General features: G+C 37.0%; 4 protein-coding genes across 8 annotated transcripts in view; 3 read left to right on the forward strand and 1 right to left on the reverse strand.

Annotated features, from left to right (window-relative positions):
* The first annotated feature begins 920 nt into the window (after nucleotides 1-920).
* tlcd3bb (TLC domain containing 3Bb) lies at nucleotides 921-14,135 on the forward strand. 4 transcript variants are annotated; one of them, XM_079476229.1, is made up of 8 exons: nucleotides 1,699-2,137; nucleotides 3,016-3,045; nucleotides 3,130-3,214; nucleotides 3,899-3,982; nucleotides 6,237-6,459; nucleotides 6,738-6,833; nucleotides 9,875-9,984; nucleotides 10,769-13,419. In XM_079476229.1, exons 4-8 carry the CDS (start codon nucleotides 3,924-3,926, stop codon nucleotides 11,034-11,036), a joined length of 756 nt encoding a protein of 251 aa, XP_079332355.1. In that variant the 5' UTR covers nucleotides 1,699-2,137; nucleotides 3,016-3,045; nucleotides 3,130-3,214; nucleotides 3,899-3,923; the 3' UTR covers nucleotides 11,037-13,419. The 4 variants fall into 4 exon arrangements, with proteins under 4 accessions (XP_079332353.1, XP_079332355.1, XP_079332356.1 ...); XM_079476230.1 differs by having other exon boundaries at nucleotides 1,708-1,881; XM_079476227.1 differs by having other exon boundaries at nucleotides 921-2,137; nucleotides 3,016-3,214; nucleotides 10,769-14,135.
* Nucleotides 14,136-15,506: 1,371 nt separating this feature from the next.
* pagr1 (PAXIP1 associated glutamate-rich protein 1) lies at nucleotides 15,507-17,933 on the reverse strand. The gene is made up of 4 exons (XM_079476405.1): nucleotides 17,309-17,933; nucleotides 16,467-16,797; nucleotides 16,225-16,313; nucleotides 15,507-15,900 (listed from the first exon to the last, which is right to left on the reverse strand). Exons 1-4 carry the CDS (start codon nucleotides 17,496-17,498, stop codon nucleotides 15,650-15,652), a joined length of 861 nt encoding a protein of 286 aa, XP_079332531.1. The 5' UTR covers nucleotides 17,499-17,933; the 3' UTR covers nucleotides 15,507-15,649.
* vps25 (vacuolar protein sorting 25 homolog) lies at nucleotides 17,666-22,848 on the forward strand. 2 transcript variants are annotated; one of them, XM_079476407.1, is made up of 7 exons: nucleotides 17,666-17,786; nucleotides 17,898-17,998; nucleotides 18,774-18,919; nucleotides 19,456-19,509; nucleotides 19,597-19,685; nucleotides 20,653-20,728; nucleotides 22,078-22,848. In XM_079476407.1, the coding sequence occupies exons 2-7, from the start codon at nucleotides 17,952-17,954 to the stop codon at nucleotides 22,188-22,190; spliced, it is 525 nt and encodes a 174-aa protein (XP_079332533.1). In that variant the 5' UTR covers nucleotides 17,666-17,786; nucleotides 17,898-17,951; the 3' UTR covers nucleotides 22,191-22,848. The 2 variants fall into 2 exon arrangements, with proteins under 2 accessions (XP_079332533.1, XP_079332532.1); XM_079476406.1 differs by lacking the exon at nucleotides 17,666-17,786 and having other exon boundaries at nucleotides 17,865-17,998.
* A 1,217-nt stretch (nucleotides 22,849-24,065) lies between these two features.
* Nucleotides 24,066-24,257, forward strand: part of wnk4a (WNK lysine deficient protein kinase 4a) — a 44,458-nt gene continuing 44,266 nt past the window's right edge. Inside the window, exon 1 of the mRNA XM_079476411.1 lies at nucleotides 24,066-24,223. The gene's annotated coding sequence lies outside the window, so the exon portion shown is untranslated. The remainder of the gene's footprint in view (nucleotides 24,224-24,257) is intronic.

The following is a 24,257-nucleotide window of genomic DNA, read 5'->3' on the forward strand; positions in this document are numbered from 1 at the left end:
GATATCACAATTTGTTTTCAGACAAGTCTGAAATTAGCTTCGCATGAAGTACTATATTTGCACAAAAGTTGACATTTACAGAAGGAATAGACAATACACATAAAAATCTTGACAGGACATTAACGAACAATTACACCATGTACCAGCGCCTTCACATCGTCACATATATTACTATTCCAATTCCATCCTAAATCCTCGATTTTTAACTTGGATATCTTGTTCAATATTGCTTGGTGTACAAATGAGTGTTTAAGCCTAGACTTAAGATTAGATAAAGAAAGACGTGGCGACTTGACACGTCTTCACTTCAAAATGTCAGCTACTATTAGATTATTAATGATTTATATTTATAGGTATATATATTTTTATATATAAAGCTTGTGCAGTGGCTACAGCTTTTGCCAGAGGGGAACAGGAATCCCCTGTTTAGGCCTGGTTTACCTCTGACGTTTTTTTCCTCCAATTGAGTTTTGGTTTCCTCACCACTGTTTGCATACTGTTTTGCACTCTTTGCCTGGCCGGGGGGTCTGCTAGAATTGACCTGTGGTTCTCTCTCCATATCTTGGGTGAGTGGTTCTAGGTTATGGTGTCTGTGTGTGTTGTGTGGAGTGTTTTGTGTGTTTCTGAATCTGTGTGTCTGTGTCTGTCTTCTGTGTTGTAACCTTTTTTGGTTTTGACTTGCATAACCTTATATGTTTTGCTTACAGTCAATATGTTTTCTTGTACAGCTGCTTTGTAACAATGAAAATTGTAAAAACCGCTATATATAAAGTTGATTGACTTGAAATGTAAATTTGTATGATATTACTTTTGTACCAATTTATCTTGAAAACATGAACAATGAATGTTTGATGCGATGAAATGTGGAGAGCTTCAGACCACATGTTTGGAACTGAAATGTTGCCAATTCAAGCTTAACAGGTGCCACTGCTCACTCATTATGTGAACATATGGCACTTAATGTAGTCCATCCTTGACTGACTTAATTTGCCTGCAGTTCTGTGAATATAGAGCATGTTATGGTGTTTGTAAAGCCTCGCCGTACTGGGTTATAATCGCTTGTTTGAACCTAAAATGCTAAACGTGTCTCCGTTTAAAATATGCATCAATTCCAATTCTAAGATCTTTATGGATTATGCATTCTTGATGGATTACGCATTGTCGTCGTAACGTTATCGTCATACATTTTTTTTGTTTCACCCATCACCATAAGCTGCACAATATTAATGTTAATTGTTATGACAATGACCGAGTTGCTCGTATGTAGTGTCTAACACCGCCTCCTTATAATGTTACATACCACAAATGAAGACTGTATAGTGTTGCATGAAATAATAACCCATGTGGATCCATACGTGTGGTGCAACAGTTTATATTTAGACTCAGTGGATTCTACTGGCGGTTTCATTCGTTTAGTCCCTAAAGATTTTGCTGAATCCTCTAACAAACAATTATTGGATCCCACAAGCGTTATCATTTTGTTCTCCTGAGGGACGAACTCTCCGTTCCGTTCATTGTTTTTGTCACAACATGAGCGTGAAATTCGCACATCAGATGGTTTCTCGACACTCCGCTGATCTACAAAAACCATCATAATATAATCATATGAATAGGTGGAGAAGACGGGGTCCTGTACGCTTTTGGAAGTTGAATGTGGTATTGATCAGGCGCCGGTTGATTTATATTGGTGATGCAAGCAGTGCGCATGGCGATGGACACGCGCTCTGCAGCAGTGGTGCTATTGCACGGCTGCATGTCCTCTGTTTGATCGATAATGTAGCACAGGCAGGATAAAGGATATCTAACCGCTTTGGAGGAGCCGACTTCTCGTCCACATTTTTATTCGCGGAAGCATCGGCTGCAGGAGACAAAGCGAAAACCGTAGGTATCAAGCGATTGACGCGCCAGCGAGAGATTTAAAAGCGACTTTGTCTGTTGGAGAGGGACAGCCGGACTGAACACAATAGCGATCGCATTTTTAAACTCCGGACCGAAAAGCAGCTTCTGCGAAAGATTCTGTTACCCCACAGACACTGCAAATACATATCGAAAAACATGTCATGTCAAAAAACATGCACCCGCTCTTCGTTGTTTGTTTTTACGGGGACACGAGGGTCGACAGGCCGCTGACTGCCACGTATGTTCATCCTTATCTCCTTTGATTTATAACATTTTATTCATTTATTTGTTCTTATGATGGGTTCACGGCCTATACCAATGCAACCACCACTGTCACCGTTTTACTGTCAGCTTATGGAAAGAAACTAGCATTGTCTTCCATCAACCAGTAACGTGACATGTGGGAAAATGAACGCCGAAATTGACGTTTGTCATTGCTTTTCTTGCTATTAAAGGGCGGCCGCCCATTGTGCATGCGGCTTGAGCCACCGTGCAGTTATTTTATCCTAAACCTGCTGTTTTATGATCTTGCATGATAGCGCATTGCGCATTTTTCGGCAGTTAGCTGGGATTCACGTGCGTTTTTACCCATTGATTTGCAAATTCTACAGCAGCTTTAAAATAAATAAATGTTTCTCTGAAAAACAAATATTGTGGCTAAACACTAAGAGTTTGCATTGTTTTTGACAGCAATGTGTGATTCTGTTAACAAAAAAGCTCTCGCTTTGCTGGAGTAGCCTATTTATGATATTTTACATTTCAATATTTTTATATAAAAAGGTCATTGTTTTATTAAGAATTATTGGGTTTTTAAATTACAATAAGTTACCTTGATACAGACCATATGTGATAGAGGACAAAATGTATTATTGACTTGGAGCCATAGATCTGACATGTGACTTGGTTTGCATGTGTTACAGTTACATTGCAAGTGACTGGCCACATGTGGCACCATCTGGGGCGTACATAACTTGATTCCTGCACAATTCAGACCCACGAGAATCCCTTTTCCCTTCCTTGTTTTCTCATTACTATCAGGAGAATGTCTGACTTTTGTTAGTTTGTTTGTTAATTTGTCTGTTCATAACCTTTCAATCTCACCATATGTTGTTACAGAAGAGGCAGCAGGTCAAGAAAACTACAAAGGTCTTTTATGAACACAGTATTACCACATATCAACTAAAGGAATCATGCTGTCCATCTTAGCAGCAGGGTCTGTTTTTTTCCCAGGCCTTTTTCTGTTGTCCAAGCAGTGTCTTAGATCCATCCCTGGACTACGGTGGAACGAGGGGGATGCAGTTATTGTGTCAGCCAGGTAAGTCTTTGATCAAGTTTTAATTCATCATGCATGATTGGACATTATTTCAGTATATTTTTATATAAATAAGTTATTTAATGTGGAAAACTACATGTCCCAGTAATGATGATCAATAATGTTGTGACTAACTTAAATGTTAGAAGTGTCTTGATCAAAAACAACAGAAGCACACAGTTATGTTTGTTTGTAAAGTATGTTTATAAAAATTACTTGAATATGGTAATGTAACTAAAATCTAGTCCTGTTTTAAGATAATCCCTGTCTGGGAAAACTACCCCCTAAAGATCTATTTTTAATTTGACTTTGTTTAAATTACAACATATCATGCGCTCCGACATAGCTGGACACATTGCGGTAATGACATTTTCAGCAGAAAATGCAATAAAAAAAGAACTCATTCCTATGGTAAACGTATTCTTTGCAAGGTAGAGAACGCAATTAACTGTATTATGATCATTTTCATGTTACTAAATAAAAATGTTCTTGTTTAAAATCAGTAACGGCACATTGTTTCAGTGGTTTTGTGAGATTGATTCAAATGGACTATTTCATTTTAATTCTACTTTCTGTTTATGTCCAAAAGAAAAAAAAATGATTTTCTTCAAATACTTTTGGATATATAATTCTAGCACTTACATGTGTGGTAGCTGTATTTATTCTGCTGTACATGCTCTCTTTAAGGTTGGTGTCATCCATTCAAGCTATTATGGCTTCTACAGCTGGTTATATAATCTCCAAATCCTGTGAGGACATCCTTGAGGACCAGTAGGTGCAACAATTATCATTTATTTAATTGGAAATGCGTACCTCTGCCTATATTTCTGTATAACTCCAAATATTTTGCTCCAGGTACAAATCGCTGCATCTTTTAGGTGGAAAGTCATGTGTTTTTCCCACATGTGATGTGGGTTTATTTAAAGTTATGTAGCAGACACATGCACAAAGTAGAAAAAAGTTGGAGCACCTAACCCCACTCCTACCCACACCCCAAAAAATAATACATGGAACAAACATATACAAGTCAACCATGGCTATTTATTGCAAACACTGACCAAAAACAGTGTAAAAGCATTACAAACAGTTTGCGTTGCATTCCCAGTCTTCTAAAGCCGTACGATATCGTTATGTGAGCAGTAGTTTAAAGTTTTAACCGCTGACAATTGCGCCCTAGGAATGCACACAGTCGTATTTTACTCACAAGTATACACTCAAGGCAATGGGAGCGGGACAACCAATGCCATTGTATAACGTAATGACGCAACCAGTCACAAAACACACAAGAGCCAATGCCATTTCACTGTTAATGCTGACGTTCCCTCTGCAATTTTTGAAAATTGAGCCAGTCCGGATCAGAGATTCATGGTGGATGGAGTCTTTGGCCTCAGAAGGCTAGGAATAATTGCACTTTTTTAATAAATAGCATCTGTACGAAATACAAATGTACTGTATGTTGATCATTCATTCATTCATTTATTGGGGCTATGCTTAAGTAAACCTAAAGTTCTTGACTGACTTCGGCCAAATACAATCAATCCTCACCCTAACGATATCAGATGTTTATCCACCGAAGTCACAAGCATGAACTGAAGAATATAAATAAATAATGTTCAGTATCGTCTGCTTTGTGACCTTGAATGTAACGACATCAGAGCTGAGCGCCTCTAGTGGAGGTTCCACCCAAAAGATGCAGCGTTTTGTACCTGGAGCTATGTTATTTCTGCATAACCCGGAGCTATGTATTATTTCTGCATAACCCGAAATGAGAAATGAGCCTGGGTTGCATTATTAGCGACACAAACATCTATTCTAAATCGAATCAAATAGCTTAATCAAAATAGTAATGGGTATTTGTGCCTAAGTGGACAGGACCTCAGGTTCAGTGACCAGAATAAAAAACAGGTAAAAGAAGGTAAAAAAAATAAAGTAAGCCACGAGGGGCCAGTGAATTAGGGGGCTGTTCTTATAGCCACAATTCAAAGCAAAGTACCCCTTAAAGCCACAATATGTTCAGTACATTTGGGCCGCTAGATAGTGAACTTTTGAAACAAATGGCAAAGCTAAATGATGTTATGTAGGGGATTAGAAGTTACTTAAAGCCACAATATGGAAGAATTTTGTTGTGAAATATGTTCCGAGGAATGTGCAAATCCCGAGAAATTCCTATTTAAAATAATGGCCGCCCCTTTTTGTTATTTGATATTTGTTGCATATCAGTGACTTCATATCTGGGGCTCCGCAATATCCTCAGATTCCGGTTGTAAATACTACGGCAACACGCAAATGCGGAAGTGATTATACAACATCTGGGACGCGCCATCTGTTGTTCTGTTAATATGGATCACGATAACTCTTTGGCGAGTAAAGGAAACCCCACAAAGTGCAAACGAAAAAGCAAAAGACTGTTTTAAACACGTAAAACTGTGTAGCATTACGCTACCAAACCAATTGACAGTCCGATATCATTCGCGGGCTAACATAGCATTACATTCCACGTTTCTTGCATGCGAATTCATTACGATGACATCAAATTTCATTTTATGAAATCTCTATACGCCTCTGGATGGTGAAAACGACATGTCCCATAATTCCTACATAACGTCATTTAGCTTCGCCTTTTGTTGTTGTTTGGAAAGTGCGCCATCTAGCGGTCCAAATATACATATTGTGGCTTTAAATAAGTTATGACCAGTCTTGGAGAAAACATTAGATGGGTTGTCTAAGCAGTTTATGCAACAGCCCCCTGATGGTTTTATAATATTTTTTTTAAAGTAAATATATTATATAACATTTACATTATAGATTAATCATTTTGTCTGTCCAGATCAGACTGAACTCAATGAAACAGACACATCAAATGTTTTTTAAATATATAAACTACCACTGCTACAGTTCGGTAAATATAAAAAGTGTGAGGAAAAAATCATATTTTATAAACCAAGATAATTCTTTGATGATATTGCATTTTATCGAAGATATGCAAATTAAAGGTTGACTTGTTTTTTCCCCCCAAACACTACAGGCATTGGCTGACCAGCTCCTACATCCTATTTGCTGTGCCATACTTTGTGTATGACACCTACGCCATGTTCCTGTGTTACTGGCACAAGCTCCAGGTCAAAGGACATGAGGTGGACAATGGGCCCAAATCTAAAGCTGTGGCAGTAGCTGGGTATCTCCGCAGAGAGTTCCTCATGGTCTTGCATCATGTTGTCATGGTCACTCTGTGCTTCCCCATATCTGTGGTAATTGTCTTTACAAATGTAATGTAAGATATAATGTAATACGTACAGATGTGATGCTATAATAAATGTTATTTTATTATAACTTAGAAAATTATTTGCTAGCATCTACATCAACCAAACTGGGTCCACAAAAAAATTTTGTTGCATGAAAGTATGAAGCAGTATTTTAAGTCATCCAGTTTTTGAAGAATCATTCAGAAAAGTATGTCTACACCTAATGCCTAATACTGTCTGTGCCTTTTTCACCCTCTCTCGTTCTTTCTCATAATCACTTTAAGTTCTGGAGACAGGGGAAAGGCGATTACTTCCAGGGTGTCATGTTCCTGGCTGAACTCAGCACACCGTCTGTCTGTCTAGGCAAAATCCTCATCCAGGTAAATTCATTATTGATTAGATGAGTGCTTTTTTGTCCACCCTGTGAATTGAGCTAAACTGTGTACAACATTAAGCACAATTACAGTTACGTTGTACTTTAATATATTATTCATTGTAAAGTGTATTTACAGAAATGCTGACATACGGTATATGAGCCCAGCCTGTTTAGAGCTTTCATGAATCTTGACATGGTAAAAATAAATGTTAATGCACTTATCTAATGAAAAAAAACATTGTGTTGCTTTTAAGCTCAAGTATTTCTTAATACGATCAGTATGTTTCTTTCACCAGCCTTGTTTCTGTTTTTCCAGCCTAGTTTTACCGAAGGAGGTTTGAGAGGTTTCTTAGACATGCTCTATGATTTAAAAGGGTCAATATTATCGTTTGTTTTCGATGTAATGCAATGCGTATACACGATTTAAGGTTAAATAATGCTGTATTTTCCAGATACCGTGCATGTTTGTATCTCCTCTTTGCCCCGCCGCTCTGAAACATGCAGATTTGTTACAAAGCTCATCGCTTTGAAAAGCGAGGTGTGCTATGATTGGCCAGTCAATTCATCTCAATGTCCTTTGTGCAGCTGGTCCATGACCATTTCAGGACACAAATGCCGCAACTCGTTGCATTGCACTTAAGGGGCGTTCAAATTATAACGATAACTGTAACTAACTTAATCTGCATCCACACCAGTGGACAATAACGATATGTTTGTAATGTAGGCTTACGTGCTGCAGTGTTCCCACTGCAAAAATAAATGTAGATGACTAAATGAATGTAGAAGACCCTCTGCTAATGGCTTTTGTCCAAAATATGACTGCAAAGTTAGGATGCCCACTTTGAAGGCTGAAAGTGCTCTTGTGACTGGGATGTAAAACATATATTTTGTCACCTTGTTCAGACTTACACTCAGCTAAAGGATTATTAGGAACACCCTACTAATACTGTGTTTGACCCCCTTTTGCCTTCAGAACTGCCTTAATTCTACTTGGTATTGATTCAACATGGTGCTGAAAGCATTCTTTAGAAATGTTGGCCCATATTAATAGGATAGCATCTTGCAGTTGATGGAGATTTGTGGGCACATCCAGGGCATGAAGCTCCCGTTCCACCACATCCCAAATATGCTCTATTGGGCTGAGATCTGGTGACTGTGGGGGCCATTTTAGTACAGTGAACTCATTGTCATGTTCAAGAAACCAATTTGAAATAATTCGAAATTTGTGACATGGTACATTATCCTGCTGGAAGTAGCCATCAGACGATGGGTACATAGTGGTCATAAAGGGATGGACATGGTCAGAAACTATGCTCCGGTAGGCCGTGGGATTTAAATGATGCCCAATTGGCACTAAGGGGCCTAAAGTGTGCCAAGAAAACATCCCCCTCACCATTACACCACCACCAGCAACCTGCACAGTGGTAACAAGGCATGATGGATCCATGTTCTCATTTTGTTTACGCCAAATTCTGACTCTACAATCTGAATGTCTCAACAGAAATCGAGACTCATCAGACCAGGCAACATTTTTCCAGTCTTCAACTGTCCAATTTTGTCGAGCTTGTGCAAATTGTAGCCTCTTTTTCCTATTTGTAGTGGAGATGAGTGGTTCCCGGTGGGGTCTTCTGCTGTTGTAGCCCATCCGCCTCAAGGTTGTGCGTGTTGTGGCTTCACAAATGCTTTGCTGCATACATTGGTTGTAACGAGTGGATATTTCAGTCAAAGTTGCTCTTGAATCAGTCAGCCCATTCTCCTCTGACCTCTAGCATCAACAAGGCATTTTCGCCCACAGGACTGCCGCATACTGGATGTTTTTCCCTTTTCACACAATTCTTTGTAAACCCTAGAAATGGTTGTGCGTGAAAATCCCAGTAACTGAGCAGATTGTGAAATACTCAGACCGGCGCATCTGGCAACAACAACCATGCCACGCTCAAAATTGCTTAAATCACCTTTCTTTCCCATTCTGACATTCAGTTTGGAGTTCAGGAGATTGTCTTGACCAGTACCACACCCCTAAATGCATTGAAGCAACTGCCATGTGATTGGTTGATTAGATAATTGCATTGATGAGAAATTGAACAGGTGTTCCTAATAATCCTTTAGGTGAGTGTATATAAGTATTCTATCAATATATAAAATCCTGCTGTAAACACACAACATGATTTAATTTAGACATAAAACCCACGTCGCCATCATCAAAAGCCAAACATAAGAGATCTGTCAGAGACTATCTTACAGTTTTATTGTTCATCAGCTGGCAAGAAATCTTTCTCTTTATCATTATAGTTGTGAGTTGCTATTGTCCTAAATGAAGAACAAATTTTTTTTAGTTATTGCTACCATCCATAGTTATCGTTATTGTCCATAGTGTGAAGGGCCCCTCAGTCCACAGTTCTGGGGACTGTACATTTTATATGACGCATCATTCTGGCAGCGCAAGAAAGTTATGTCATAAAGACTGGCTGGTGGGACGCACACAAACCCATGTGTAGATCTCTAGTCTAAAAAAATTACTGTATGATCGGTTCTATGAAATACGCTTATAAATGCATTGTAATAAATGTGACAAATTAAATATGGTCAAATGGTTAATAATTTTTTTGGGATGTTGCAATTGTAATATTTTACAGAAAAGTAATTGTCTTATTTTAAGTTAAGCTATTTACAAATGTTTAAAATATTTTTTGGAGGGTATCACTTTGTCCTAATGGCTTCACGTTCACACAAACAGTGTTTAAAACAGTGTCTTCTGATCTCTATAATACTTCTGGGCCAAATGAGTCATCAAATAAAGCATTTTGTAACATTTAAACATATAAGTGCATGATAAGGCAATTTTTTTGGAGTGTAAACTCTTGAGATGTAACCTAAAAAGCTGAGATTCTTTGTTATAAGGAACTGAGGCCTAGAGTAATGTTTTGCTAGTGGTAAACCGTCCTTTCATAATCTCTCCCACTTTTCCTCTTTCTACCTTCCCTTCCTTTAATCTAGTTTTGACGCAGCCTTACTGATTCTCTTTCTCTTTATTTCCGTGTTAAGTACAAGCAACAGCACAGACTTCTTCACAAAGTGAATGGAGCTGTCATGCTGATAACTTTCTTCCTCTGTCGAGTCCTTCTCTTCCCCTATCTCTACTACGTGTACGGAAGGTATGTTTCTTTTGAAGCGTTCTCAAACTTTTACATAATTAGTTCACCACGCAGAAAAAAGTGTGTCATTTGCTAACCCTCATGTTGTCAGTGGCTCACCAATGGATCATTTTTGAGGAATTGGACAAATCCTGTAGACCATGGCATGGCAGTCAAGCATTTTAAAAGATATGAAACATCATAAAGCATTGTGAAGACTGTCAATATGACTTATGCTCTATATTACAAGTCATCTGAAGACATACAATAACTTTGTGTTTGGAAAAGATGAATCGCAATTAAAACCAACTTAAAATCTTCCCTTCCATCACAGCAGATATTACGTGTTTTCTGAAAACTTGTGAAAAATGTGGGGCCAACATTGAATTGTTTCTCTTGACCGTACAAATCTTTTGATCTGAAGTTGAATGCTTAAATGTCTGAAATGGGTTTTGTAAACATAACATAGTAGCTTGTACAAACACAGGTATGTACTGTATTCTTATTTTTAGAAGAAGAAAAAGAGCCAGTAAGAGCTCACACAGTTTACAAAACTTCTAAAATGTGTAAAAAAAGGATAAGTGAGGAGGTGACCCTAAACTTTTTGAATTGCAGTGCTTCTTGTTATCATTGTGTTTTTTAAAAACATGCTTTAGAATTACATGATAATGATGAGTAAAAAATGACAGAATTTTCAGACTACCCCTTAAACTATCACTTCCTTAAACTATCCCCTTCTGAGGTGTACAGGGTGTCCTTTCAATGGAAAATGTGAGCACTTTTTAATCACACTTTTTTTTTACAGGTACGCCTCTATTCCTTTCTACCGGGTTCCTTTCGCGGTACCCTGGCAGTGTAATCTCGGAGCATCTCTTCTTATGGCTCCGCAACTCTACTGGTTTTCCCTGATCTTCAGGGGAGCGTTCCGGCTGTTCACCGGCAAGTCTTCACGCTCCCGCAAGCCGATAGCTCCAGTCAAGCCTGACTCCGAAGGACATGCGCCATTGTGTCAGTCAGCCAATGGCTACAACGCGCAAATGGTGGGTCGAGAAACGCCCACAATGTCGCACTGAACGGAGGAGCTAATATGAACAAGACTTCGCTAAGGACAGAATAAACATGGGAACAAATGATTGCAAAGATTAATAAGAAGGGCAAGTGTAACCAGGAAATACACGGAGTGATTAAACCGGCACTGAAATAGATATTACAGAACAGCATTGCGTTTAGTTCCAGGGCATGGGTGATGTATATAAGACATGCTTTAGTAGATCAAGGAATGCTATGCTGACAATAAATCCGTGGAAGGGTCTACACAATGACCAGACGTGTGTCAAATCCACACGTTTGAGTAACTGAGGCAATAAGTGCAAATTTTACATAAGAACATTTCTTGACCAGGAGAAGCTCTTTTTTTCAAAGCACTTTGATATGGTTATGGAATGTCAAAAGTGGGGCTGAGGTCTAGTGCCTGGGGTCTTTTAAAATACAGTATATTACAGTAGTGCTGTAGATGCGTCACAAATCCTCAGTTACTTGCAGTACATGAACGAAGTATAGCAGACCAGCTACAATGAGCAACCCAAGACTTCAGGCAATAAAAAGATTTACTGTCTCTAGAGAATAATGGAAAATGTGTGATTAAAACTAAATGAATAGTTTACCTGAAAAGATAATACTGTCATGGATACTCTTGATGTTAGATCTTTTCATCATTTTAACCTCGTGCTGTTTTCTTTGTGTTGTAAAACATAACATGAACATAACGGGCCCTATCGTACACCTGACGCATTGCAAGTGTATTTTACTAGTTTAAGCCCGATGGCCCTGACTATGTGCAATCCCCTGGGATCGAACCGATAACCTTGGCGTCGCTAGCGCCATGCACCAACCACTGAGTCACAGGAAAGCCATTTTGAAATATGAAAATATTATTGTGTGCATAATATAAAGATCCGGTTAGATGGTGTGCTTGTGCGTGAGATCCGTTTCCCTCTGGGGGAGCGTTCAGTCTGAGCTCTTGCAAACAACACCGTGTAAATAGGGTATGCGCCATGATGCAAGCGTATTTGGCTTTTAATGGGAACGGGATATGAGACTTATTGGTTTATTTCATGTTACTCCCAAAACACACACGTGACCCATTAGGAGAATAGGTATAACCCTTTTGGCCTATGCGCCTGGCATGCGAATTAAAATTCCCGCTGTTAACCTACACTGTAAAAAAACCCTACATTTTACAGATTTTTCTTTGACTTTTTTTACATATTTTATAAATGTATTTTTGAAATACGGTCATTACAGAAAAAGACAGCATTTATAGGGAAATGGGGAAAAAACGTAATCTTGGTTTATGTCTAAGTTAAGTTTTTCTTTTTTATAGTTTATTTTTGAAATACAGTCAAATTTGAAAGACATCAAATTTACAGGGAAAACAATCGATTATAAATCCTTATGTCCTGTTATTTGTCAGGTAAAAAAATATAATTTTACGCTAAATTTCTGTCACTTCAGCTGACAGAATTAAAAAACAATTTGTACAGATTTTTCAGTGTTGGAAAAAAGGATTCGGAAACGCTCACTTGCGCTTTGCCCAATGCGCTTTAGACCACGTGCTTAGATCTTTTGAATAGGGCCCGAGATGTTAAGAATAGTGTCCCAACTACTGTCTTCCACTGCCAATACTTTGTCCAGTATTTCAGGTCAGAACACGGTTTATGATAGCTTTGTGTACAAAACTGAAATTATAAATGATGATGCTTTTCTTTTACATTGCAGATTATAATTTATAATCGTGTTCAGTACAAATATACAACACCTTTTGTTGCACTGCACAATCTGTGATCGTTGTTGTATAGAAAACTGAAGTTCGAACATTCTGCTTAATTTCTCCTTCGTGTTTCACAGAAAAAAGGTTCAATTGGTGATGAGATTTTCTCTTTTTTTGTAAACTATTCTGATCCATTAAAATTGGATCTTGATCAAATTATGGGAAAAAAACATATAATGTAATTAAATCCTGGCTGTCTGAGGAAAGGCTTTGGAATGTATTCTTTTATACATGCTACTTTATTTATACATCATCTACTTAGAAAACAGAACATTACATTTAATGCAAAGTAACCATGAATGTTCTCAAATTAGAAATCTGAATGGGTTTATTTGCGGTTAGCTTTATGATATCCCTATAGTGTAACCTCTTTAAGATTGATGTCTAAGAATCCAGCATGTGTTTAAAATGGACATTGTAAAAGGATCAAATATACTGTATATTAAGCTGCCTTACCCCTCTGATTACCTTATTCTTTTACATGATACTTTCTGTCTAGAGTTGGATTTCCTTCACTTAAATCCAATACAAGATGTAACTGTACATAAACAATGTGAAATTTATTTGCACTTTATTTATTTCATTGTTTTTTCTTTTCGTCATTAAATATTTTTTGTCACTTTGTGTCTCACACGTATGTGTTTCTTACCATTATTTATTGTGCTTTGTTGGAAAATGTTGACTGTTTTTGATTATTGTTGGCAATCTAAGCCTGTCATCCTCAGTGTCATTCAAGCTATACGATCTCGATCAAGTTATAATACAGGTTGTTTTCTCTCATTTGCAAATGAATGTGATCAGGTATGTTTTGTTCAAAACAACCACTGATGAATGCTCACAAGTTCAACTGTACCACTTAAAACTGAACTAACATGGCAAAGATCCTGCCACAAGGAAACTTAAATTACTATATGCTGATTTTAAATGTATGTAACTGATGAACAAACTGAATTGGTTATATGACTTTGCATGCGTATATTACATTTTTGTCCCTTGTGAAACCTCTATAATGTACTACACCACATGCTCAGACATTGATCCAGACTATTTAACTTCATTGAACTGAAACTGCTTTTGATGGTTTCATTTGAAAGATTTGTTTTAGTTGCTTTAACCATTTGCACCTGTTTCCTGTTATAAGTACAAAATGAAAGCACTATTGTATCTCATTGCTAAAATATATACTCTTGTCTTATATGCTGCATGTTATGTTAGTTCTCCTGGTCTATTTGTGAATGTGCTACCTTTAAGGTACAATAGCTTTCATTGGGGTGATACTCTTAAGGCCCTTTTTGCACCTCTACAAGTACACAACATAAAATGTACTTTTTTTCTGACAGTTTTCTTACATCAGACACAAATGGAGCCTAGAATGAAGGTTTTGCACCTCAATTCTTCTCTGACTCTAAATTTGATAGCTTGACAACATTAAAGCTAATAGGACACAATCCAGATAACATTGTCTAAACAGACACTAAATATTTGTGTGACACTTAACAATAAGGTTCAATTTGTTTACATTAGTTAAGACATAAATTAACAATGGGCTTTAACAGAATTTATTATTTGTAGTTAATGTTCATTTCGACATTTAATAAAGCAATAAGGCCCAGCTGAGGGTTGTGGTTAAAAAACCCTTACGTTTATATGTGTAGCAAGGTCAAGAAATACAAATGTGACCCTGGACCACAAAACCAGTCTTAAGTAGCATGCACAACATTTTGGTTTATTACGGTAGGAACTTTAGAGAATATCTTCATGAAACATGATATTTGGCATTAAAGAAAAGTATTTGGTAATGAACCACTCAAGTTTGGTATCTATGTAAAGCTTTTGGGTACATCTAAATGCCAGTGTTACAGCAGTAACCCAATAGAGAGCATTAAAACCAGATTACAGTGCCTCTGATTAACAACTTCAAAAGCAATTTTCTCAATATTTCAATTTTTTGGTCCCTCAGATTCCAGTTTTAAACTGTTGTATCTCCTGTCAAAAAGGTCATGAACAAATATTGTCTGATCCTTACAAACCACACATGGGGGAAAGCTTTCAGATTTTCAAAAAATTGTCTGCCAAGACAATTTGGTTTTGTTGTTCAGGGTCACAAATAAGGTTTTACAATAAGGTTATAACCAACAACACTGGCACAGTACTTAGGCTATGCGTTCAGCAATTAATAATCTGGTATTTTATATAAGGACCAGAAATGACCGTTTTATACTACTACATTTATAAAACCAGACATATTTGTTAACATTAGTAAATACACATTGAGTTAGCAAAAATGAACCAGTGTAACAAATATATTTTTTATGTTGAAAAATAATTTAGCTATTTTAACAAATGGAAATGTATTGTAAAGTGTTTCCAACATTTGCTTTACTGTGCAAAAAATTCTTATTCAAATAAGCTAACATTTCTTTGTTTACAATACCAGCTAGAGTACTCTTTTAAGACTACAGCCAGCCAACCAACAAACACAATTTTAAGTCATTGAAATAACTCCAGACTTATCTGTGCACTGGTTTCAGTGATTCATAGAAAAGAATGACTCGCTCACAAGTCAGACATTGTTAAAAATAGTACTAAACATCTATTTAAAATAGTAACCCTTAACATTGTAACCCTGAATATTTCATTTTTATTTCAAATACATTCACCCCTTTTTAGCCATTTTGATAAATATTCTAAAATGAATAGAAGAACAGCTGGATCTAGGCAAGACATTTATTCACAATATAAAAAATGTAAAAAAAAATACATGAGTAAAATAGTTTTATTTTCCAATGCAAAATTACAAATGTTAAATTATTAACCTTGAAGAAATCAGTTTTCTTTAAGGAGTCTGTTTTTTCCTCAGTATCTCCTCTGTCTGGGACTGAAGACAGTGCTGGGGTCACTGTCTCTTTCTTTTTCTTTTTCCCGCTCTCTCTTACTATTTGGCGATAAGGGCTGCTCGGCAACAGGCACCGGCCGCGATTTATCACTTTTAAAAAGGTCACGACCTGTCCTTAGAATCTGTTCCTCAATTTTTCTGTGCCGCTTCATGTCTGACAGCACTTTGTCTAGACGAGCCTCGCGCCTGACTGTAGAGCGGCCGGAAGAACCTGGAAACGAGAGACAAAAAAAACAGATGAAAAAGAAATGTAAATTGATTGAATGCCACTACGTTCCTGTTCTACGTTTTGGAGCTCAGGTGTATCTGGTAAGGTTTAACGCATCTACATGCAAAGATGCATTCAGGGGAATGAAGATAATTTTTACTTGCAGTTGATTAAGAAAATAAATTCATGTTTTAACGTTAACGTTTAAAATCTAATTCGCAAGTTGTAAGCTGTTTGATCATGCAAATACAGACCGGACTAGATTTTTAGCCATATATCGACGATAACTAACTGCAGAATATAGACTCCATTTACACATAATCATACCTGGCGTTCTGCGACGGTTAAGGAAAGAATTCTTGGGAGTTGCAGTAGTGTGCTCCTCGTCAAAATCAAACTCGGTTGGTGTGAGGACTCTGGAGAACACATGAAAACACAAGAATGTTTAAGACCAAATGTTTGACCAATGGTGATAACTAGTGAAGGACCAACATATTAGCCATGTCATCAAGCTTTTTATAGCTAATGTTGTTTTCTAAGTTCTCTGCCAAGAACATTATTCGTCTCACTTGCGCTCACTCTCCTCCTCTTTAGTCTCCTGTGAGTCATCTCCATCTCTCTCAGGCGAAGGAGTTTGTGGAGGGGTCGGAGGTCGGCGTGGCAGAGGGACCCAGTGCAGCTTGAGCGCTTCCCCTTTAGCCAGGAGTTCATATAGCCGTTTGATCTCCTCAGGTGGAGGCATCCAGTTCTGGGGATCCTCCATCTCCTCATCACTGTAAGGGATCTCCCAGTCCTCCTCCACCCGCTGGTGTTCTCCTCCACTTCCATTCATTTCTGCATCTGTGGTCATGCCCTCTTTCTGCTCCTCAACTTCCATGGATTCTTTATCTCGCTGTACATCTTTTTGTATACAAGAGTGTGAATGAGAGATAATCAGGAACGTAAATCAGCATTGGAAGAATGCGTAATATACATATACAGCCTATGGTATCACATGGTAAACATGTGGTTCAGTGATAAATCAATATAGTAATATATAAATATGATATGTCAACAAATGATATAAAATGTTTATAAAATATGATGTAAAAATTTTTTTTTAAAATTTTGATTAAAGAAAAGCCGGCACAATTACTTGCTAAATGACACTTATTATAATACAATACTCGTATTATTTACATACATATAGTATACCCACTGTGTAACATTATTTGAACAATACATACATACATACATACAGCCAGCCAGCCAGTACTCCCTTTAATTTCTGCTAATTCAAATAAACACTGTATTGTACCATATTGTTATTAACGCGGTACTCTGCTTAAAACATCATGGTACACAGTTAGTACAAGACAATGGTGATAATATCGTGGTAGTTCTCGGTAGGAGACTAGTCAAAAGTGTGTACCTGTGTCATTCTCATTTGTTTTGGTCTCATCTGTTGTTTCTGTTGTCTTCTCGTCTGTTTCTTTCTCGTTTTCTGTAGTTTTGCTGTGTTCACTGACTCCCAAAGTCTCTACGCGCTCTGCTAAAGTAGACTGCACGTCCTCTGCCGCCTGCATCATGCTGATATAACTAACGTTACACAAAACATGCATACGCTTTTGTTGCACTGCAAAATATTTATCACACAGCTGTTCCACGACTCTTAGGAACAGTTGTGCGAAATACTAAATCACATCAGTGTGTTATTATGAGCTACAAGGTCCATGAAGATTGTTTATCTCGGCGCCTTGACATTATCCGCCTCATTTCCCGGATGAGAAGAGCTGTTCACAGCGCCATCTCGTGGTTGAATGACCGCTCAACGAGTTTGTTAGACGATATCGCCAACTACGCGTTCCAAGACTGTGCAAATCATATCAGAAGACCCACTTATTAGGCTGGTAGTATAAAATACAAGAACGTTTCTATACAATTTATAAATATTACAAATGTTAGAGCATTTAAAGGCGTCAGAGGACTTTTAATTTGACGAGTGTTTCTCGTTATTCCAGCAAAGCGGAAGTCGACTCGGAGCCTAACATCAACAGAACTAGCACAAATCTGCAATGAGTTTTGAGTGGCCTTGGCAGTATAACTTTCCTCCGTTTTTCACGTAAGTTAACATATTTTACCAACAGTGCCAGTGACTGGAGATGAGAAAATGGGGGTTGGCATCCTTGACATTGTCCGTTTAATGCAGTATAGTGTGAACATGTAATACATTGCGAATAAAGCTCTGTTCTCAGTCCGCATGATGATCCGCTGGCAAAGTAAAGTAAACCATTTTGAGTAATGCAGGACATGAACATAAATACAGTTAATCTGTAATAAGATCCCGTATTCCAGTTGTCTGTTTATTACAAACCAGAACTAAAATGCTAAAGTAGGTTAAGGAAGCTAATTACAGTAACGTCATGATATTTAACATAAAGTCGTCACAAACCCCTGGATGTTTATATGTTATTTTAAATATGTTGTCATTTGCAACTACAAATTTAGAAAATTTGTGTTAAGTTATCGTATTTAGGGTAGTTAATGCAAATTTTGTATGTCACATAGATTTCTTTATATAAAACGTCATATTCAGTCATATCAGGTAACTTAAAAGATTATGAAAATATATTGCTCAAACTCATGGAGCATAGTATACCATCCTCATGAAAACTACAGTAATATACTATATTTATACTGTGGTGTGTACAAATAACTGTTTGTCTACTCTGTATTACGTCAGCTCATACTGTCACAGCAGTTAAACGTCTCGAGACACCAAAACGTATACACAAACAGACATTACAATGCATTAAATATTGCATGAATTGCTATGACCTTCTTGCACACTGAGCAATTGTTATTGAGATTAATGGTGATCAAATTTTGTGTTACAGATTACAGCCGAATGTTGATACGAAACAGAAGCAGTTGGCGGCATGGTGCTCGCTTGTTCTGTCCTACTGTCGTCATCGGAAGCTCTTCACACTGGATGTGCTTGAGGCGCAGGAAAGCCCTTTGTTTAACTGCAAGAAAATTGAGAGTATCCTTTTATAATTTTTATTTTATTTGAATGTAATACTGTCACTCTATACACACTATATTCACATGCTTTAGTCATCCATCCACAAGGGGTAAGGCGAGTAAGTGACACTTACATGTACATGAGTCCTTAATACTCAGGTTTTCTTATGATGCTTTGAAATTGGATTTCTTTCTTTGATTATGTGATTACCTATATCACTGTGTTTTCCATCATGTGGATGAAAAATAACAAATTGTTTCTTCCAAAGATGCTACCAATTGTAAACCGTACAGCAACGTTTTGAGTATAATGCACTTTGCACAAAGCTGTGGTTAGGTTTTCTGCATGTCATTGTCACATAAACCGGGCATGTCATAGGAAATCCTGTACTATATTATCAGAATAGATTAACAGTTTTTAATAATACGTGTTTGCATTTGCTTTATTAGTAAATCTTAAGTGTGGGTTTGTTTAGCTTTTGTGGGGTGGTGTTTCTTTTGAGCAATGTTTTCTCCCATTTTCCTTTGGTTGTTCCCCTAACTTGTGCTGTTCAGGAAAACTTTCGGTTGAAGCCATACAAGTAGTTTTTGAGGAACTGAGAAAAAAAGGTGAGTTGAAACCTACAACATACTTTTTCAAACAATAGTACCAGGAGACTCTAAAATTCGCTGTGCTCTTTATTTTTTATATCATAGGGAACCTGGAATGGTTGGACAAGAATAAAACACGATGTCTTATAATGTGGAGGAGACCAGAAGAGTGGGGCAAACTCATTTATCAGTGGGTAAGAAATTCTTAAGCCTTTTAAAGCAAGCCAAGAAGCCTGCATTTCACATCATTACCTTAATGCATTGACACTGACTATGATAGTAAGACCCTTTAGTATGTAGGTGTTGTGGCCTTATGCAGCGCAGCCTGTGCAAATGCAAATCAGGCCTGTAAAGGTGTACCAAGTTCATACTAGTTTGCTTTTTTCATACATTTATCTGACAAACATAGGCTAATATGCTACACTTTACAAAGCCCTGCATATTACACTCAAGAAAAAATTGTTGGCGAAGTCACGCACACAATTTTGTAAATCATGCACAAAAATTGGGAAATTGGAACAATATTTTGGCAACAATATCAAACTTTCGCTGTGCGGTAATACCTCATTATAAGTCCACGTTGCAATATTTATTGCAATATTTAAAATGACAAGTGATGATTTGGAAACGTGTCATAAGCATAATCTTTTCTTTATCCTCTAATCATAACTGTTGCTTAGAGATCTATAAATATACATCTATAAATATTTCCAACATTCTCTATTAGGCCCGGAAGACCTATAATTTTTTACTGTCATGTGGCCACGATAATATTGAGATTATTCTGCTATTGCGAGAACCCAATTTACCTCTAGTAAATTTGTAAATGAATTGCTAAATTGAGGGGAATCACAAGGAAATGTGTAAATCATGTGTATCAAAATCAAAATAAATGATTTACTTCTTCCCTGCATATCATGCATGTGCAGGGCTTCGTAGAAACCATGTACAATTTGTTTCATGTGATAATCCAGATGACATGTATACCACCATAACTGTTATATTTTGCACTACATAAATTGAATGGAATGCTGCCATACACAATGTTCCAGGTTTTGCATGTTATTTCAGGTGTCTTTGTGCACTGGATTGAGTTCATGATTATGTTTCTGTGAGCCAGCTGGTTTAACTAAAGCATATTTTTCTCTTCACTCATTCTAGGTTTCTAAAAATGGCATGGTCAATTCAGTGTTTACACTTTATGAACTCTCCAATGGGGATGACACTGAAAAAGAAGGTATTTCATAGTTAAGCTGCTAATGCTCTGCATACCCAGGCCATTTACATTTATTCACTATATCACATTGCAGCGTTTTATATTTCCTGTGTAAGAAATTTTAATACTATTCAGTGGAAAAAAAAACGAATTCAGTAGACTAGAGGCAGAGACATTATTTTTCGGGAATTTAAATCCTTGTGGTTTTCACAGCCATGGTTGTGCAGTGTTGAGGCATCCTTGCAAACTGTGAGTGACTTCAGTGGACCATTCCAAGATGGCGGGACAAGTTTACATGCCTGGAGTGCTTGAATAAGGCATCTAGTTTTTTATATCTATGGATACAGCTCAGCTAAATGATGTGACGTCTCTTGATATCTTTTTGCCTTGGACACAGCCTGTGTGTGACTGTCAGAAAACACCTTGATCTCCGTAGTGTTGTGATACATAATACTACTCATGTAGCAGCAGCGGTGATGACAGAATCCACTTGAGAAACAGTTTAAATCTTACCATCCCTATACATAACAACACAATTGTTACATCCAATAGATGGCGCTGTCACCAAATTGAAATGACATGGTCATGTTTTGCCACAGTCACATGGTGATAGGGATAATTCATTAAAACACATTTCTTATGACCAAACACTGGTCCTACAGTAAACCTTGTACATACAATGTATGCAATTGAATTTGTAATCTACTGCATTGTGTAAATATATTTGTTCTGTTGAAGATATTTGAAGAGAAATGTTAGCAACTGATATTTCTGGGGCACCATTAACTACCATAGTAGAAAAAAATATTGTGTATTGTATATATTTTTTTCTGTTAAACATAAAATAAGATATTTTGAAGAATTTAGTCAAACAGTTTGACTACCTTTGACTACCCCAGAAATCTCACTTGCTAACATTCTTCTAAAAAAATTATTTTTGTTCAACAGAACAAAGAAATGTTTACAGGTTTGGAGGTTGGAACTACCTGAGGATGACTAATTCATTCTGTGTTACAGCTGCACAAATACTGGCTAATTTTTACCTTATTTTACTTCATTACTTCCGCTGTTCGATCAAGCCTACACAATTTGCTTTTATATATATATTAGTTTGATAATTGATACTTATATTATATGTAAACTAATCTGGTTGGCCTAAAATCTTTTCTTTCTTAAAAGAATAAAGGTGTTTTTATTGCACCTCATTGCTCTTCGTTGTTCTGCATTTAACTTTAAACTCAAAACAATAATATCTGTAGTACAGAACGTATTATGCACTTAATTTATTGTTTGCCTCTTATAGTTTTTGGATCATTATGGAATATTTGACTATTTAAGTAAATAACATGATTTTTGTCATTTCATCTCAGAGTTCCATGGATTGGAGGATTGGATGTTGTTACGTTCGCTACAGGCCCTACAGGCTGAAGGAAAGGCTGAAATGATCACTATGGATGATGGAAAAGGAGTCAAGTTTTTTTGAAAATGGCTCAATTCAGACTTTGGGATGAGGTGTTGGGGATTCTGTCAGCTCAGCATGATGTTTTTTCTTTATGGTCCACTGGGATGCTTTTTGGATTTACAAACACTCCACTAAAATCAAAGTTAATGATAAGTTGCTATTTGGCAGATGAGCCCAAACAAAGATGTAAGGATTTTCCTTTTTGGAACATGTTTAAATTGGTGGTTTTACACCTGACAAAACTGAAGGTCATTTTGGAGCCCAGTGATGAAATTAACCTCAGAGAATTAGAATTATGCATAAAAATGGAAATGTTATTTAACCAAAACTGGAATATTAGAATCTGTGTAGAAAACGTTTTATTTTCACTTTTATTGCTGTTTATCCCCATGGAGTCGTCTACTTGAAGATTTTTTCCCGTGTAGAACAAAGCAAAAAGAAAGTCTTGTCAGACATGGCTTTTGTAAGACCTACGATGCTTCCTTGAAAAGAAAATAACCTTGAGTTAATCTTTTTTCTCATGGCAGTGTACTTTATATCAACACTTTGCTAAGATTTCTTTAGCGTTCCCTCATTTCCCTGGTTTTCCATGTATCCTACCACACTGTATCTTTTATATCATTGTAATACCATGCAAATAAATGAGGGAGGCTTTTTCAGTTCTCTCCTGGATATCGTGTTGCTTTTGCTTGATTGACAGGCAGTCACCATGCTCTGAACACTGAATACTACCAAGTAAGGGATAATGTACAGGCAGCCTGCTGTACATTATCCTGCTCATTACAAGGCTGTGTTATTAGTTTTGAGCGGTTGATATGGGGGAATAATGAACCTGAAAATTTCGCTGCATGGCCAATCTGAATCAAGCATTGTAGCACAAATATTCTGTTTTGAGTGTTGAAAACATGAGTTGATGTCTGCATAAGTTGAGTGTCCATACAAAAGAAGTGAATCAGTGCCGTCGTTGTTCGGTTACCAACATTATTCAAAATATCTTCTTTTGTGTTCTGCAAAAGAAAGTAAGTCATACAGGGTAAGTAAACAAATAGTTAGTTTTTGTTTAAACTATGCCTTTAAGTTTGTGGTAGGGCACTGGGTTTTCCCCCAAACACTCTTGTACTATTTGTGCAACAATACTACAGTCTTTATTAGTCTAGGTTCATGTTCATTTTTAAAATCAAACCTAACTGTTGACATTAGGGTTAATGTCACGGGTGCATTAACTAATCTTGATTTTACACTAATATTCTATACAAATGATATTGTTAATGTTAGCCACTTGCTTTGTTTTGTTGTAATGAAATATAAATAAGTGTGCAGGCCACTGAGGCACTTAATAACCATTATAATAAAGATTATTTATTATGTCAATAGTACGAACTCATACAAATGTTTATGTGAAATATAAACGACATATTTAATAACCAGTAATCCTGATCTTGTTTGAAATCTGTAATTAATTTCTTCTCTACTTCGTGTTTCTGTTGATTTTCACCCCACAAGTGTTACAGATGTGTTATCTGTGAATGTTTAACACAATGGCAATTTAAAAAAAACGTATATATAAAAAAATGGTTCAAATTCCATTGTTGCTTTCAAATGCTTAATTCTACAAGAAATAACGCCCTCTGACACCACGTAATGTATTGAATGATGCTGCCAAAAATATATTTTTTGCTTGTAATAATGATTTAATCAGTATACAGAATGTTATTTCCAGTGACAAAAACAACGGGCTGGGGTGGCACATTAAACATGTTCTAGCTCTTTCTAAAGACTGCAAAATGATAAATAAGGGACATTTTAATAGATTCTTTCACCAGGTTTAGCTGGCACAGATAAGCACTGACGAACGCAAGCCTGCGCTGAAACCCAATGCTGCAGGACCCAGGTGAAGGGGGCGGAGCCAAGTAAACACACTCACTGTCAAGAGGGTTAAAGCACGCGGGCGACTTTCACATCAGCAGTGTGTGTTCATGTGTGTATGTGTGTGTGTGGAGCAAATGTTTTGTGTTGTTTAAATTCCGGACTTATTTCAGAGTGTGCTGAATAAGGTAAAATTTACAGATTACTAGCATGTTTTGTCTT

This window comes from Barbatula barbatula (assembly GCF_947034865.1).
Source record: "Barbatula barbatula genome assembly, chromosome: 16".
In the NCBI taxonomy this organism is placed as follows: Eukaryota; Metazoa; Chordata; class Actinopteri; order Cypriniformes; family Nemacheilidae; genus Barbatula; species Barbatula barbatula.